At 47.4% G+C, this 18,071-nt stretch overlaps 3 protein-coding genes and 1 pseudogene across 3 annotated transcripts; 3 read left to right on the top strand and 1 right to left on the bottom strand.

The window, feature by feature from the left end:
* Positions 1-1,384: 1,384 nt before the first annotated feature.
* LOC123160351 (protein GLUTAMINE DUMPER 2-like) lies at positions 1,385-2,414 on the top strand. The gene has a single exon (XM_044578162.1). It carries the CDS (start codon positions 1,474-1,476, stop codon positions 2,086-2,088), a length of 615 nt encoding a protein of 204 aa, XP_044434097.1. The 5' UTR covers positions 1,385-1,473; the 3' UTR covers positions 2,089-2,414.
* A 2,917-nt stretch (positions 2,415-5,331) lies between these two features.
* Positions 5,332-6,227, top strand: LOC123159393 (protein GLUTAMINE DUMPER 4). Its single transcript, XM_044577219.1, has one exon. It carries the CDS (start codon positions 5,414-5,416, stop codon positions 6,095-6,097), a length of 684 nt encoding a protein of 227 aa, XP_044433154.1. The 5' UTR covers positions 5,332-5,413; the 3' UTR covers positions 6,098-6,227.
* A 1,944-nt stretch (positions 6,228-8,171) lies between these two features.
* LOC123159990 (uncharacterized) lies at positions 8,172-11,382 on the bottom strand (annotated as a pseudogene).
* A 4,436-nt stretch (positions 11,383-15,818) lies between these two features.
* LOC123161917 (PTI1-like tyrosine-protein kinase At3g15890) lies at positions 15,819-17,288 on the top strand. Its single transcript, XM_044579732.1, has one exon. It carries the CDS (start codon positions 15,964-15,966, stop codon positions 17,284-17,286), a length of 1,323 nt encoding a protein of 440 aa, XP_044435667.1. The 5' UTR covers positions 15,819-15,963; the 3' UTR covers positions 17,287-17,288.
* The last annotated feature ends 783 nt before the right edge of the window (positions 17,289-18,071 follow it).

Below are 18,071 nucleotides of genomic sequence, written 5' to 3'. Positions count from 1 at the left end.
ATGCTGTGGATAAGCTCACACCAAGCTATAGTGCAACAGAACCATTTTTCGTAGAAGTTTCTATGAGCGTTCCTATATATCGAACACATATGCTAATTATTATGCGTGGATAATAAGGCTACCACGCATATTAGCACTATCCTATTAACCATAATATTAGCACTATCCTACTAACCATAATTATTATGTGTTCGATAATAAGGCTACCACGCATAAGGAAGCTTCTTAGAGTTGTATACAATACTAATTACATCATAAGATCTCCCCACCAAGTGAAAAGACACAAGGCCAAACTATTCACTCATTAAGCAAATGGGTACAACATAATTAATTAGGTTTCAACTTAAGTTTTGCTTTTGCATGGAATTTATTCACTAACACGTTTGGTAGAATCAAGGCCAAACTATACACAGCCCCACTCCATAGGAAACTTCTACTGTAATGTAGTTGTAGTGACTAGTGCATGAATGATTGGTCCACCCAATGTTCTATGTTTCCTAGTTGCTTGAATCCTGCCTAATATACTTGGCAATTTAATTTCTGCTAATTCTTGAGTACCTGAATTTTTATAAATCTTAGTCAACCAAAATTGAAGTACTGAAAGCACACAGCTGCAGCAAAATTGACGTGATTTCTAGGCAGTAAGTTATATATTGGAGCAATATTAGGGTCATAAATGATTGGTCCACCCAACACAACATACATGGCAATGTAATTAACATTTTTGCTAATTCTCAAGTGCCTAATTAAATCATAGTCAGCTAAAAGCACATAGGAGTATCACTTACTCCCCCGTTCCTAAGTATAAGTCTTTGTAGAGATTGCACTATGAACCATATGATGTATATAGATGCATTTTAGTGTGGATTCACTCATTTCGCTATGTATGTGGTCCATACTGGAATCTCTCTCCAAAGACTTATATTTAGGAACGGAGAGTGTAAAAAAACTAAAGTATTGAAAGTCGTCATCTGTAGCTTAACAAAATGTACGTAACCGCAATTTGTAGCCAATGCATTATATTTGAAGCAATACGTATTAGAAAAAAAAATGGCCATAAGATGGTCCAAGGCTCTAACTAGGATTTACAGCGGATCGGTATTAGTCCGGCCCTAGAATAAGACCCTTAAGTTATGCACGATCTTTGACATGACAAATACACACAAAACATTTCCCAGCGGTTTTGCCTCAAAAAGGGGTGGTATCTAAAACATAGTACACACCTCCAGACAAGAATTTGCCCACTAGTCTTTTGATATTGCCCAGCATCACAAATAGTCCGTAGAAAATACTCAAATGTGTTGCGAGTATTTTTCTCCGGAGGGCACCCTCTCATATATATATACCCCCCATTTCCCACTCATCCCTGAGACAAAAACAAGCGCGCACACACACACACACAGAGGAGAAAAACAGAGCAACAAAGTCATCAGGTGCAACTCCTCTGCTGCGCAACAGACACCAACACACACCATGAGGCCCGGACCCGAGTTCGTCACCATGAGCCGCCGCGCGGGAGCGCCGACGGCGGCGCCGGGCCATGGGCTGATCAACGGGACGGCGGCGCCGCACTCGACGTGGCAGTCGCCGGTGCCGTACCTCTTCGGCGGGCTGGCGGCGATGCTGGGGCTTATCGCCTTCGCGCTGCTCATCCTCGTCTGCTCCTACTGGAAGCTCTCCGGGTACCTCGACGGCGACCGGGATGGCCAGGCAGCGGGGGACGCCGACGGGGAGAAGGGCTCGGTGTTGGGCGCTGCCAGGCCGGCCATGGATTTCCTGGAGCACGTGGTGGTCATCATGGCCGGCGACGAGCAACCGACGTTCCTTGCCAAGCCGGTCACCAGCCGGGCTGCCGAGATGGAGCTTACGGCCGCAGCGGCTCCTGAGGCGAGCGCGCGCGCTGGCGACGACGACGGGCAGGTGAGGAAGGTGGACGAGCAGGGCTGCGAGGTGTGTTCGCATCTCGGCGCCGACTCGGCGACCCCGAGCCGTGATCACCACGACGCGGCGAGCCGGAGCCACAACCACCACCATGACCATGACCATGAGAGCAGCAGCACGACGGCACTGCAAGAAAGCTCGCAATAAAAGCAGCCGCCTTTTGCTCGCTACAGCTTTCCCTTTTTTGGGGGCTGCTTTTCTTCCTCCTCCTTCCTCCTCCTCTGTAGATTTAGGCTGGGCTGTGTAGATTCTTGGCGTGATTGGTAGTGAAAATTAATGGAGATATATGCGAGACTTGGAAGTTTTGCCAATCGAAAGATATATGGAGGCATCATGCTCTGCTTCAGTTGTACAGCTCTCTGAAGAAATGGACAACACTCCACACCATCATTCCCCATCTTTCGGTAACTTACAGGTTACAGCACTTTAAATTGGAACAAATATTGATTACAATGAAATCCAAAGTGACTTGTACCGGGGGACAAGAATGAGTACTGATTGAATTCAGATTCCTTTGCTTTTGTAAATGCAGCTGTCCTGCAGCAAACCAGCAGTCCCTCGGCCTCGAGCAACGTAGGGACGGCACCAGGTCCGTCGGCCCAGCACTCACTGCACATTTTTTGTCTGAGTAAAAAGGTAGGCCAAGGTCCAAAACTTGTTCAAGAAACAAACAAGGCGGCATGAAGCAAGCCTCGTCCAGGATACAACACTCATTGCACATGACAAAAATGGAAGCATGCCAAAAAGAAAAACGAGGATCAGCCCCGCGACGCCTAGGGCGGCTCAGATGGCACCTCTAGGGAACCGCCACCGGTGCCTCCTCCTCTACCCCTCTTCCCACGTATCCGCCGAGCAAACCGCGTCGTCAGTGATGGTGGAACCCTTGTTTTTGGTCAGCCACGGAGGATTCCCCGGCGTGCGCAGGCGGGCCCTACAAGCCATCGAGGTTTTGTGGTCTCCCTTATGGCCCCACGTAGGCGCCCCGTGCAAGATGTCGTGGTGACGCAACTTCCCCGCGAGATCAAGCATCGGGTTTCTGTGGGTGCGTGTCATGCCATATCAGCGGCTCGTTGGCCACGTTTAGCGGTGCACCACGTGAGTGCATATGCCTTCCGCCGCAATTGGTACTATGTAAGGTAGAACCATAGCACAATTATAGTATCAATATCAATTAAGCAATATTTGGAGTTGTATAAATAGTAATTGCATAATAAGAAAATTGATGGTCCTTCCATCAAGGAACAAAATTGAAGTATTGGAAGCACACAAATACATCAAAAGCTATGTAATTTCTAGGTTACAAGTTATATATGGAAGCGATATCAGCATAAGAACGATTGGATCTTGAAGTGAAGGTAACTAATAAGACAGCTATACCAACTAATATGTCATTGTCGTATGGAATTGATCATGATCATCCGAAACCGTTAATTTCCAGTGCTCATTTTAGAACCACAATCTTTGGTTCTAAAATGAAATTGTTCCCGTGTATCCATGAAGAAATTCCCGATTAATACAAAGTTTGGATTTTCTTTGCTTCTATTTTATGATCGAGCGAAATAAATCATTGTGGATTTCTTCGCGGCGACGAGTTAATACAAAGCCGGAAGGTAAATGAAAAACACATTTAACAATCCACCTCTACCTCTATCCACATTCCCCACACAAAATCAATTAATTTTTAACTCCTTGAAAAAAAAACTTCACTAATAATATAGTAACCCCATAATTTAGAAACCTTGTTTATTATTTCTATTAAAAAATAACAAGATAAGATATTCAATGATCTCCCTCAAGAAGCATCTCAAAACCAAACTATTCAATAAGCACGTTTTGCGGCTTAAACTTTCTTATGTGCCTAGAATTTATGCACCAACACACATGGTAGAATCAAGGCCAAACCCAAGGCTAAACTATTCACAACCCCGTTCCAATGGAAACTTTTGAAGTTCTTAATACTTTAGTTGCAGTAACTAGTGCATGAACGATTGATCCATCCAATGGTCCCTCTTTCCTAGCTACTTGAACCCAACACAACATAGTTGATAACTTAGTTAACATTTTTGCCAATTCTCAACAGTTTATTTTTATTTACCTTTTTTTAGGTAAAAGCACCAACACTTGGTGCAAATGTGAATTATTAAAAGTGCACAACTATAGCAAAATGTGTAGAATCGAATATTCTAGCCAGTAAGTCATATATGAAGTGATATCAGGATAAAGGATGTTTGTAAGTTGATCAAGAAGGTTTGACTAGAATTTAATCTTTTTTAGCTAACTAACGAGTAATAACTCCTTAAGTGAGCTTAGATCACGTCCTTAGGAGTGGATGTACGACCCACCCATTGACGTTCAAGTCCTCACATGCACCGAGTTTGGGTTCTCACTATTGAAAAAAAAAATAGATGTAGGGTCGACCTTACCTCTTTCGCTTCGAAAAAAAGTAACAACTTATCTAGTCAATGGATGTTGTAAAATATGAACTCATGCGTCGGCAACATATGGCATTGACCCATATCCTCGGAAGCTGTTTCTAGTGCTCATTCTAGAACTACGATTGTTGCCTCTAAAGATAGTTACATTTATTCGGAAAGAACTTTGCATTAATCTAAAAGAAGATCTGAAGAATTTTCCTTACATCTATTCGATGTAAAATATTTGTTGACTTCTTCTCACCATCTAGTTTATGTGAAAATCTAAGCTGGGAGGGAAATGAATAACATACTTAATATTCCTCATTACGATGAATGATCTACAATTCATAACCCCACCCGCAACGTGAAAAAGGGACTCACCCCTCTCCGCCCCTCCTTCCAGGAAAGAACGTACCAGAAGTTGAAACCGTCACGCCATGCCAATCTTACCCCCATATAACCACATTCACCTCGACCATATCCCATCGGCATTCAACTCGCCCGTTTGCCTCGCCGTGCTTTTGGCCGAGATCGTGGGATGCGGTTACTGGGAAGAGAGTCAAGCATCGCTGGCACTGAGTGGATTAAATTAACCACTTCCCTTATAAACATGTGTATACCGAGAAGTTCTCCCTTATGATCGCACCTCCGTTTGCCTGCGAGGAAAAAAAAATCACACCGTTTTTTCGCGATTAGAGGCGGTACCTCTATTCCAAAATAACATGTCATTCGAAAATTGATACTGCCTTTGACATTTGGTATGACAATTTGGCACCAAAGGGGTGTTTCTCTTGCAAATATCTAGCAACAGAGCCTACAGATCCAAACACAAAAAAATCCCTTTGGTCTTTTGATATTCCTTGGCGTCACAAATGGACAGTACCCCCTAAATAAATAAATGGAGAATAATGTGTTGTTTTGTAAATCTTTCTCCTCCACCTCTCCTATAAATACATCCCATTTCCCTCTCAACCCTCCCACAGCACAAGAGAAAAAACAGCCAGCGGAAGCAAACTGATCGTGCAGCTCCTCTGCTACGCCTCAACACCAACACAACCATGAGGCCCGGAGCAGAGTTCTTGGCCGTGAGCCACCTCGCAGGGGCGCCGACGGCGACGCCGGCGCCGCACTCGGCGTGGCAGTCGCCCGTGCCGTACCTCTTCGGCGGGCTGGCGGCGATGCTGGGCCTCATCGCCTTCGCGCTGCTCATCCTGGCCTGCTCCTACTGGAAGCTCTCCGGGTTCCTCGACGGCGGCTCCGGCGGCCAGGCGGCGGGGGACGCCGACGGGGAGAAGGGCTCGGCGTCCGGCGCGTCCAAGCCGGCCCCGGATTTCCAGGAGCACGTGGTGGTCATCATGGCCGGCGACGAGCGGCCCACGTTCCTCGCCAAGCCGGTCACCAGCCGGGCCGCCGAGGCGGAGCTCACGGCCGCGGCGGCTCCTGAAGCGAGCGCGAGAGCCGGCGACGACGACGGGCAGGAGAAGACGGCGGACGAGCAGGGCAGCGAGGCGAGCTCGCAGGCCGGCGCGGACGCGGCGAGCCGGAGCCGTGATCACCACGAAGACGCGGCGGGCCAGAGCCGCGACCATGATGACCACGACACGGCGAGCCACCACCACCACCACCATTTGTTCGTCCCAGCTTTCCCTTTTTCCCGGGCAGCTTTTCCTCTCTCCCCTCCCCATCTTCTCCTCCCGTCCGTCCCGGTGCTGCTAGTGCTAGATTTAGGCTGGAGCGTGTAGTAGATTCATGGCGTGATTGGTCCGGTCCAAAAGAAAAATCAATGGAGATGCATATGAGAAACTTGCGGAAACTTGTGAGTTTTGGCAATCGAAAGCCACTTTGCCTCCCTGAATCTCCGGAACAAGATCACAAGCATCGTCATGCTTCACACTACTCTGCTTCCGTCCGTTGCTCTGCTCCGAAGAAACGGACTCCATTTGGTTGTATATGCGGAGAAAAGCATATGCAAATCCAACGGCTCCACCTCTGGGTTGCACTGCAGCTAGCGAGCAGACAGAGCAGTGGCGCTAACGTAAGCAGACACACACCGTGACTTTGTGCGCGCACCAGCTTTGTCGGCCCAGCGCTCACTGATCGAGCATGACACCTCCTTGCTCAAAAGAAGGAGAGTTCGAGGCTTACAAGCTACAGATGTAGTACGTAGTACAGTGGTACTGCATTTTGGCATGTGCGTGTGCACCTGTCGGTTGATGATCTGTATCGGCGAGTAGCGTGGCAACACAGGAGCAGAGCGCCGTGGGTCACGCAGGAGGACTCTGGCTCATGGACTCATGGTCCAGTCCAATTCCTGCGAAGATGCCAAGGTCATGGCCATGGCTGTCTCCACTCTCCACTCTCCACTCCCCACCACCTTTGTCGCCATGGCCAAGGTAAGATCAGTGTTTTTGCTTTTTAACCCGCCAAATCCTGGAGCAGATTCGCTCCGGCTTCACTTACTGCGACACTGTTGCGTCGAGTGAAACATACGCCGTGAGGATTCGTGATTCTGACAGAGAAATGTGATTCATGGTACATTTCCCTTTGTTCCCACGCACGCCACGATCGATGCTCCTGCTACTTGCCAGCGCATATACAGCACTCCATCCCATACGTATTCTGATGAGTGATATGGACGGATGGGGGATCCTCTTCCTAGGTTCGTACGTACGTGGCCGATTCCGACGAGCGAGCTAGCTAGGAACACGGTAGTATTCCCTCTGGAGAAATGTGATTCATGAGTCACGACCACACTTCCAATTCCCACGCAGCTAGGCTACTTGCGAAAGCATATATCGCGCCATCCATATACGAATCTACCGTGGCGAGTCAACAGGAACAGGCATGGACGGACGATGGATCGGGTGATTCTTTCCTTCCCAGGTACGTGGCCACCTTCGTCCCCACTTCCGGCAGGCCGATTCCGACGAGCTAGGAATCAACATGGCAGAATTTCCTCTGCGCGCGGGCGGGGGAATGGAATTTCCGTCGCGCCGTGGATTCGGATATATTCCACATTCCGGCGGCGGTGCGGTGCCGTGCTGTGCTGTCCCCGGTAGCAGTGGTTGCTGTCGTTCTTGCACTAGTGGGAGGGCACCTGAAGGAGTGGCCTACCAGGACCAGGAGCCTGCTGGCCTTGTCAGCTGGGTGATGATCGTTTCGGTTAGATGCCTTGGGTGCGCGCCTCTTCTCCGTTGGCTTGCCGTCGCCGTGGAGGAATTGATTCGGCCGAAAGGGGTCTTCTCCGTCAACCTGCATCCATCCGTGGGTGATGGATTTTCGCTTTTATCTCTTTTTCTTTTCCTTTTATTTTTCTTCTTTATTTTTTTCAATATGTATCTAGTTTACTCAGCACATGTGTTCATTTTTCGTATACATCTGAAACATTCATTATACGCAATAAACATTTTCAAGTAGATGATTAATATATTTTCAGATATATGTTTTGAATTTATTTTCGAATATGTGTTTACCTGTTTTAAAAAAAACACGTTGCAACATTTTGGATGATACGAAACATTTTTTAAACTACGTGAACATTTTTAAATTGTATCTTTTTAATAAAATGCCACAAACATAACGCATGAACATTATTTGAAATATAACATATATTTCTCCGAATGGTTTGGTAAATTTTATTGGAATCACAGAAACAATTATTTACATTTATATATATTTTTAAAAAAGTTTACTTATTTTTTTTCAACATTTTTTTGAATGCAATCAACATTTTTTAAACTATGTTAACAATTCATTCACATATTTTTAAGTAAATTGTAGTTTTGAAATATATGTATTATAATTATTTTAGCAAATATGAACAAAAGGAGGATCACCAAATGGTGCCCAGCACTTGTACTTGTGCCCTGTTTGTTTATCTCGGTTGGTTGCAGTCTGGAAGCTTCATTGCCTAATGAAGTTCATGGGCATACACAAAGGATTCGAAGGATCCGAAAGCCGTACATGTCTCCCTTCACAAAAGAGAGGCACAAAATTTTACAAGGCCCGACGGTGTTCAGCGGAGTCCACGTTGTACCAGGACAACGGTGTTACAAACTCATCTTTTGCTGTAGTTCCTCACTCAAGCCGAATAACCACACCTTTGCCGTCGGTGTTGTATCAGCAATCAGAGCTTCAAGGAGTTCTGAATCAACGGCAGCCCGGATACCTCTCGCCATAGATTGCACTCGAGCGACAAGCGTCGCCAATAATCAACTTCCACCTTGCATATCAACGCAATGCTCCTGTTGCATCTACACAAGATGACACAGATTCTGCCAAAACAGAAGTGACACAAAGATGCATCTTCAATCCATCATATAAGGTGCAGTAGTTGGAAAAAAAGGGATAATTCTCAGTTTATAAGATACTGAACTATATATCTCACAGAGCCGTTTGGTTCATCTATCACACCTATAAGCAGAAAGAGCTGTGATGGGAAGAACATTCACTGCAGATCATTTTACTCCCGCTAAAAACATGCAGTGCGTCGTCGCAATGAAACGACGAGGAACTGAAACCATAGGCTTAAGCTTAACAGGATAATCAGCTTCGAGTAATTGACTGACGTCACAGGTAGAGTGCATTAACTTCAATGGTCGAACGGCATAGAAATCATACAAGATTTATCTGAGCACCTTGTATATGGCTAGTACAGTACACTGGCAAAAGAGCACGCCAGATGATCAGTTGAAGCAACCAAACATTAACCCTGCGGAGGAGACAAATGGAAACAAGCTCCGATCAGTGCCGCAACAAGAAAATGTGGAGTTATATGTATAGGACTGTTGTCAAATATAGCACAATATGCTGAAAGCAGAAAGAAACCCAAAGGTCAATGAAAAATTCAGATGAGACAACTAAATTCAGGTAATCTAGAAACTGTCTTTTTGCTACAGAATTCAGAGGCAAAACATATAATGTTGTTATTGGCAAATAAAAAGGAATACAGGCTGACAACAGAAAGAAATAGCAAAGTACTTGCAGAAGAGAGTTTGTACCAATCCCCAAGGCCAATGAATTCAGATGGGACAACATCAGCTAACCAAGAAAATCAAGTACAAACACAAAACAGTAGGGCAAGATCAATAAAGAAGATTGTGAAATGCAAAGAGCAATTTAGGTATAAGGAAGCCTGAGTAAAAATATTGAATTTTCCTTATCAACCAATCCACCATTCAGTTTCTATTTCTACTAAAATATGAGGGTGTGATCACAGAAATTCGACCAAAATATAGTATGTTTAATTAGCTAATAAATAGGACACGCACAACCAAACTCTATAATTGGCATGTCAACGTCACATTTTTGACGAATCTTACACAACGATTAATAGTTATATCTCTGTTTTATCTAGGAGGATGCTAATAATGCATGCCAAACATATACTCACCAGAGATGTCATAAACATCACATTCCACAGAAGAACATGCCTTGAAGATGTTGTATATCTTTGTGCATCCATCATTACTTGCCAAGGTCTCTTGTGACAGCTTCACAATAATTCTTTTTAGCATCGGTGCACATCCGAGTATCAATTTCAGTAAATCAAACTCATGATCCTTTCCTTCGAAGCCATTGAACTCCACTTCTTCAAGAGCAGCCAAGCAGATAATTTGGGAATTCCAGTTCGGAAACTCACAAGGACAAAGTGGCAGGCATCCTCCTTTCATCTAAAACCAAAAATGTTGAATAACCATACAATGTATTATTGGGGTATATAATCGGAGCAGAGAATTACCGATGATCTCTCTAGGACGAGCTTAAGCCTCCGCGTAGCGGTACGAATCCGATCCATCCCAAGGAGATGAAACACAAACCCTCCAAAAGCATGCCCCTTTGCCGTGAGATGCAGCTCTAAAACAGAGAAGGCGGCAACCATATGTTTCTCTATCTCCTGCGCGAAGTTGCCCGCCTCGGCGTGCAAAAGCGACGTGTCCTGAAAAAGCAATTTGCAAAGATATATATCATTCACAAAATTAATTTACTCAGAGCTTGCAGCAGATTGAGCAGTAGAGGGTCGCACCGCCCAGGCATGAATTTGCAGCGAGGATAATATCTGTTGTTGTCTGTCTGCCGTCTGCAGCCGCAGCTTGTTGATGCCCCAAAGACCAAACACAATATACGGCCCCAAGTAGTAGCAGTGCCACGAAACCTTTTCCACCAATGGTGCCAAGACGGAGGTGCTGATCAGCTCCATCGTGCTGAATGACATGGTCAATTGCTTAAGCGCCGGCGCGACGATGTCGACGCGCTGTGTCAAGCTGAGCTCGCGGCACACAACAAGCTCCTGCAGCGACGGGGAGCTGACCCTAACGTCGCACTTGTGGTTGGGAAACAAAGGCCTGCAGAGGCGGAGCGTGCGCAGGCGCGGGCAGCAGGAGAGCAGGGCGTCGAGGTCGGTGATGCTGTACGTCAGGGACAGCGCCTCGAGCGCGGGGAACTCGGCGCCGGCCGGCACCCGGAGGGAGAATGGGGAGGCGAAGTCCAGCGCGATTGAGGCGGCGCCGTCGAAGCGAGGCAGGTCGATGGAATACGGGAACGGCCGATTAGGCCGGCGGGGAGGCGGAGTTCGAGACTCTCCGGCTCGAGCCGCGCGGCGGCGCGGAGCAGCGAGTTGACGCCGGCGCTGTCTGCCCGGTGCTTCTTGGGGTTGGGAAGGCCCCTGCTGCGCCGCTGCCTCTGGGGGACGCGGATCTTGAGGAGGAAAACCGCGGGCGGCGGGGGAGGGAAGCGGCCGAGCGCCGCCTCTATCGAGGGGAAGGGCACGTCGCGGAAGACGATCTGGCGGAGGCGGGCCCAGAGGCCGCGCCACCGGCGGGAGAGCACTCCGGTGCGGGCGGCGGCGGCGGCGCAAGGGAGGCGGGCGAGGACGAGGAGGAGCACGTCGTCGGGGAGGGCGCTGATGCGGTCCGCTTCGTCGCCCGTGCCATCTGGCTCCTGGACGGAACTCCGGCGAGGCCCCGAGCTCGCCTCCATCGACGCCCGGGTCTCACCTACCAGGTGGGGACTGTGCAGTCGACCACTCTCTCACTCTGAGCAAGTACGGGCCTGCTAAAAACCAGTCTGACTGACATTTAACAAAGTCTCAGTCGACCATGCAACATTTCTTTAACCGTATGCAACATTTTTTCATACCGGTTGCAACATTAGTTTTGTTGGTTGAAGCATGTCATCCCTCCTCATTTGTAGCACGTCATCTCACCGGTTGCAATATCCTTCATTGACGGTTGTAGCATTTTAGAACGGTTGTAGCATTTGTTGTTGTTACCATCACAACATTTTTCTTCGCCGTTTGTAGCATCTAGTCGTGCCGCTTGTAGCAAAAAAAAAAAACACGCTGACGTCACTAGACCGAGACTTCATTAAGTCTCAGTCGATTGACACTAGTAGAAAAACTACTTTACGTGAGACATATTAGTCCCGGTTTGTAAATGAACCGACACTAATGATACGATTAGTCCCGGTTCGAACGGCTATGCATTAGCTCCGGTTCATTTGTGACCTATAGTACCGGTTGGTGGAAAATTAATTCATCAAGTTGATGAGAAAATCCATGGGCGTTCTACTGGGCCCTACTCACTTGTTACACAACAACCGGTTAAAAGAAGAGACAAGCAAGGGGGACAACGAGTAGGAGAAATGGAAGAACCCTCGAAGCTTGTCCCCAACAACGATGCCCCCTGGGCTGGCTCCAACCGGTACTAAAGACCCCTTCCCTTTAGTACCGGTTGGAGCCACCAACCGGTACTAAAGGTGGTGCGCTGTCACCCACAGTGCACAATGTTTAGTCCCACCTTGCTAGTTGAGAGGAGCTCGCACCGGCTTATAAGCCCCGCCACGGCTACCGTATCGAGCTCCTCTCTAAGCAGGCCTTTGTGGGCCTATTGCAAGTCTTTTTCTGCCCTATAGGGCCTACTGGGCCGTACGCGCCTGCATCCTGGCCCAACTAGAGGTTGGATTTCTAGTCGTATGCATGCCGTGTCGGCCCAGTAGGCGGGCTGTTTTTGCTTTATTTTAAAAAAATCAAAAAAATCTTTTAAAGGTCCCCCAGACCAGGGCGCCCCTCGTGCCACGTGGTGGGCCTTTGGTCCCGGTTCGTGTTGAACCGGGACCAAAGGGAGGGACCTTTAGTCCCCACCCTTTAGTGCCGGTTTCCAGAACCGGTACTAAAGGTCCTTACGAACTGGTACTAAAAGTCGTTTTTCTACTAGTGTGAGTTCTATGTACACCCTTTAGATAATAGCCCAGGGCAGCGTTGATGTGTGTTGTATCTAATTTCAGATGTCCCTAAAAAACAAAATCTAATTCCAGATGGCCATATAAGTTTGCCTCAAAAAGAAAGATAGGCATATAGCATGGCGGCCGGTGTGTGCTAAGAAGATGATGGGCGTCGAGGGAAGGGGTGAACGATGAGGCGATGAGGGCAAATGTCCACATCGACAACCTGCGGGGGCGAGATTGCACAGGGTGCTAGACGGTTAATGAGTCTCCCAACAACATTAGAATAATGCCTTATCTGGACGCGACAACAATGGATCTGAGGATGTTCGCAAATTTACCAACGGAGGGTGTCGTGGGGTAAGGTGGGGTGAGGGAGGAGGGAGGGAAGCGTCAAGGAGTCAGGAGGAAGACGAAGAGCCACAGCGCATTGTGTTCTAAGACTAGAATTTGTCGTCACACTGACGTGGCCCCCTTTTTGAAATCCGTGACCATTTTTTCGAGCCATTGGATCAAAATCGAATGGCGATCCTTTGGGTTAACACTTATCTTAATGCCATTCTGTGTATAAAAGGAAGATGGAAACTAGCAACCTTTTTTCAACTGGATATTCGCCCATTCCGTTAAACAAAGAGCGACACGGAGTCACTGGCAACCAAAAAGTGCACGTAGGGGTGTCGCCGGGACATACGACTTGGGGTTCGATCAGATTTTCAACTCAACTTTTGTTTAACATTTGTAGGATGACTGAAAGCATTGGTATTGGGAAACAATAAACCATAGCCGCAGCCATAGGTCTCCTCCACGACGCCCCTTGGTCTGCCTCATCTCCCTTGTCTGGCAGTCTCGTCGGCGACAAGAAGAGGGGGGACCTTGCATGTTTGCAAACGGGCGCTCACATCACCTTCATGTTGGATTGCCCATCTCCCCCCTTCTCTATCTTTATTTTTTAAATGCAAAAGATGCGCGCATGAAGAAAAACGAATGAGGGACCTCAGGGTTCGAGCTACGCGGCAATACCAACCACGCCAACATGCCCGATGTGATATATAACCTCTTCTTCCAAATTTTCTTATTCCTTCCTTCCTATTTACTCTTTCCTTTTTATCATTTTCGTTTATTTTCTATTTTTGTAAAAAAAGAATTCTTTTCCTTCTTCCAGGTTTGATAATTTCTTTCAAATTCGTGAACTTTTCTTAAAATGGATGAACTTTCTTTATCAAAATTGATTGTTTTTTATTCAATTCAATGGGTTTTTTTAAATTCGATGAACTTTTTTTCCAAATTTCTGGATTTTTTTCTAAAACCATGAACTTTTATTCAATTTTGATGACCTTTAAAAAAAGATGAACCTTTTTCCGTATCAATGAACTTTTTTTCAAAAAAATGGACGAACATCTTTCAAATTTGATGATTTTTTTTCATAATCATTGACTTTTTTTTCAATTTTTATGAACTTTTAAAAAATGATGACCTATTTTTTTTAAAAAAAATAAGCTTTTTCGAAATTTGATGAACTCTCTTTCATTAATTTTTTTTGACTTTTCCTAATTGTTTTCAGATAATTCAAAAGTCTAATATATAGTGCAAATACAATGGTTCTTCACAGTTTCGCGTTCCTATCAATCATAGTACTTAGCAGCTTTCGTGGTTACCAAAACACTTCGTCAGTTGTAGTGGCATGGCGCGAGTTCGAGTTCTGGTACACACGCTACAGTATCTGATTTTGACAACCTTCTAGAAAGTTCCTTAACCGGTTTTCACTATTTTTTTATTTTTAGTTTCTTACGTTTATTCTTTTCCTTTTTTCTTTTTTCCTTTTCGTTTTTCCTTTTTATGCACTTATTTTAATTTTTCTATTTCTTTTGTAATTCCTTTTTCTTTTGGATATTTTGTTTCATTTTTTCAGATTTCAAAATATGTTCGAAAATGCCAAAAAAGTGCAGAAGTTTTTGTCCATAGTTTCACAGATTCAAAAAAAATGTCCCTTTTTCATAAAATGCCCATGTTTTCAAAAAATGACCCTCTTTAAAAAAAACACAATTTCGTAATTGTTTCCATTTTTTTATTTTTTTCTTGCAGATTAAAATTTGTTCACATCTTTCTAAAACTTGTTCGTCATTCTCAAAAAAAGGTTACCGTTTAAAAAAAATCAGAAATTCAAAAAATGTTCCTGTTCTCAAAAGTTGTTCACAAATTAAAAATGTTCCTTCTTAAAAAAGTGTTTAAAAATTCAAAAATTGTTCGCGTTTTGTCAAAACTTGTTCGTTATTTAAAAAAGTGTTCCTGTTTTTTGAATATTTGTTCACAAATTCTAAAAATGTTCCTGTTTTGAAATAAAATGTCAATTCAAAAAATTGTTCATATTTTTGATAAACCTATTCGTTTTTATCAAAATTGATAGTAATTTTTTTAAATGCTCCTGTTTTTCAATGTTTGTCCACTACTTCAAAATTATACCTTTTTCTAAAATTTGTTCTGTTAGAAACGTTCGGACTTTTGAGAAAACATATTCAGACTTTACACAAACCGATCGAGAGAAGGAAAAACAATCCGACCTGCCGATGCGACTAGCTCTATAGTATTCGCAGTGCCTTTTCACCACCAACATGAACCAGGCGTAGTGGCTAGCTACCTCTGACCACAGGAGATTGGTCGCGAGTTCCGCAGAATGCGGCGTATAGAAAGTCCCGCATCCTAGTACTCCCTCCGTTCCAAAATATAGCGCGTCCTCGGTTTCCGTGCTTCAACTTTGACCATTAATTTAATCAACAAGACCGATTGCGGCGGGCGAAAAAATTATACCAATGAATTCGTATTCAAAAAAAGTTTTTAATTATATAATTTTTGATCCCGCCGCAGTCGGTCTCGTGGGTTAATTTATGGTCAAAGTTGAATCTCGAAAAGCGTGGGCGCGCTATATTTTGGAACGGAGGGAGTAATTTGGAACTGACATGCGGGGCCTGTGTCACAGCCCGGGCAGCCCATACCACTGCGTTTGACCGGTTCAAGTTTTTGGCGCCAGTGCGGATTCCCTTTCTCTCCTGCCCTGCAATTGGCGCCCGCTCCCGTCCACGCTGACACACACACGTCGCCGCCCAATGCCATCCTTCCACATGGAGGCGCATGGCACCAAACCATCTCACTACCAGGTCAACCAGCAGTAAGCTCCACACGCCACAGCATACGCCGCCGCATAAACATCTCCGCCGGCCGCGCGGCGCAGGCACGCCAACTGCCAACACCACCATAAGTACCTTCTTCACACCAGTTAGGCCCCTTCACCCGCTCCAAGCCGCATCGCTCCATCCAAGCATTGCTTCCGCTGTACAAAGTTGTTGCGCCGAGGCAGAGCAGATACGTACCCGGTCGAGGCGTCCGTCCGTCCATGGGGTCCGTGGCGAGCTCCTGCTGCGGCGGCGCCGAGAAGGTGGGGCACGGGTGCGTGAGCGCGTCGTCCGGGGCGGTGGCGGGCACGGGCAGCGGCGGCGGCAGCTCGTGGAGGATCTACAGCTACAAGGAGCTCCACGCCGCCACGGGCGGCTTCAGCGAGGAGAACAAGCTCGGCGAGGGCGGCTTCGGCAGCGTCTACTGGGGCAAGACCCCCGACGGCGTCCAGATCGCCGTCAAGCGCCTCAAGCCCAACAACAACAACTCCAAGGCCGAGATGGAGTTCGCCGTCGAGGTCGAGGTGCTCGCCCGCGTCCGCCACCGCAACCTGCTCGGCCTCCGCGGCTACTGCGCCGGCGCCGCCGCCGACCAGCGCATGATCGTGTACGACTACATGCCCAACCTCAGCCTCCTGTCCCACCTCCACGGCCAGTTCGCCTCCGACGCCACCCTCGACTGGCGCCGCCGGGTCGGGGTTGCCGTCGGTGCCGCCGAGGCGCTCGTGCACCTACACCACGAGGCGTCGCCCAGCATCATCCACCGCGACATCAAGGCCAGCAACGTGCTGCTTGACTCCGACTTCGCGCCGCTCGTCGCTGATTTTGGCTTCGCCAAGCTCGTCCCCGACGGCGTCTCCCACATGACCACCAGGGTCAAGGGCACGCTGGGGTACCTCGCGCCGGAGTACGCCATGTGGGGCAAGGTCTCGGGCGCCTGCGACGTGTACAGCTTCGGCATCCTTCTCGTCGAGCTGGTGTCGGGCAGGAAGCCTATCGAGAGGCTGCCGTCGGGTGCCAAGCGCACCATCACCGAATGGGCGGAGCCGCTCATCGCCCGCGGCCGGCTCGGTGACCTCGTGGACCCGCGCCTCCGGGGCGTCTACGACGCGGCGGAGCTGGCGCGCATGCTCGAGGCCGCCGCGCTCTGCGTGCAGGGGGAGCCCGAGCGGCGCCCGGACATGCGCGCCGTTGTGCGGATCCTGCGCGGCGAGACTGCGGCTCCTGACGGCGCGGCGGCGGCAGCCTCCAAGGGGGGCAACGACGCCCAGGTCCGGCCTGCGGTGAGGATGGAGAGCGTCAAGTACGCGGACCACCTGATGGAGACGGAGAACAGCGTGTACTCCGGCGACCGGGACGATGACGAGGAAGACGACGAGAAGGAGGCCGCGGACTACAGCAGCGACGAGGTGGAGGAGTACTCGCTGATGGACGACCAGAGCAGCATGAACTTCGGCGTGTTCGGCGCCATGCCGGTGGTGCCGGTGCAGACCATGCACGACCCCTACGTCAGGAGGTTTGGAGGAAACGGCGTCAAGATATGATCATGTTACTATTCTATTGTGTGAAAATGCCAGTTATGTTATATTAATTTCGTTGATGTAAACCTGTGCTTAATTAGTTGGGATCAAGCTGGTGATTAAATTTATTGTAATTTATGGGACTTGGAACTAAGTTCTTGTTTTCATTAAACAGAAGATATTAAGTTCTTGTACAATATGCTAGTATCTTTGAATGTGCGCGCATGTTGGTCTAGCCCATTTGCTTGACGATTTAAGCTTCAGCAACATCTACAGTGGGAGCCAGATGTTGGGATTGCTGCGAGGAGACCAAGAAGATGATTAGAGATTTTGTGTCATCCTACGTGACCAAAATTTACCGGGAGAACACTGTGGCCGCACATGAGTTGCCTAGTTAATCATGAAAACCAGATAAAAACCGATACAAATGGGACCAACTCCCCACTCGTCACATGGCCAAGCCAACCCCTTTTGGTCGCACCACAAGGACACACCAAACTTGCCAACGACGCACACAAACATCACAGGAGCACACTAACCACACGCACACAGACCGACTCACGGTTGCCGAAGAGAAGAAGCCACGACTGCTACGGGAGGAGCAGGCCCGGGACTCTCCTACGTGCCACAGGTTTTGATACATTTGTTTTTTGAAAAGGAGAAAGACCCTCGGCCTCTACATCTGGGTGATGCAACAGGTTTTCATACATGTAATCATGCCTGATTGTAATCGAGGATAATTGAAACATAAGAGCTCCCTTTATCCTCAAAAAAGAAAGAAAAAAAGCTTCAGCAAAATCTAGCAGTTG

Source organism: Triticum aestivum, chromosome 7B, assembly GCF_018294505.1.
Source record: "Triticum aestivum cultivar Chinese Spring chromosome 7B, IWGSC CS RefSeq v2.1, whole genome shotgun sequence".
Taxonomy (NCBI): Eukaryota; Viridiplantae; Streptophyta; class Magnoliopsida; order Poales; family Poaceae; genus Triticum; species Triticum aestivum.
The sequence above is the reverse complement of the archived record's forward strand: the minus strand, read 5'-3'. Positions and strand labels throughout refer to the sequence as shown.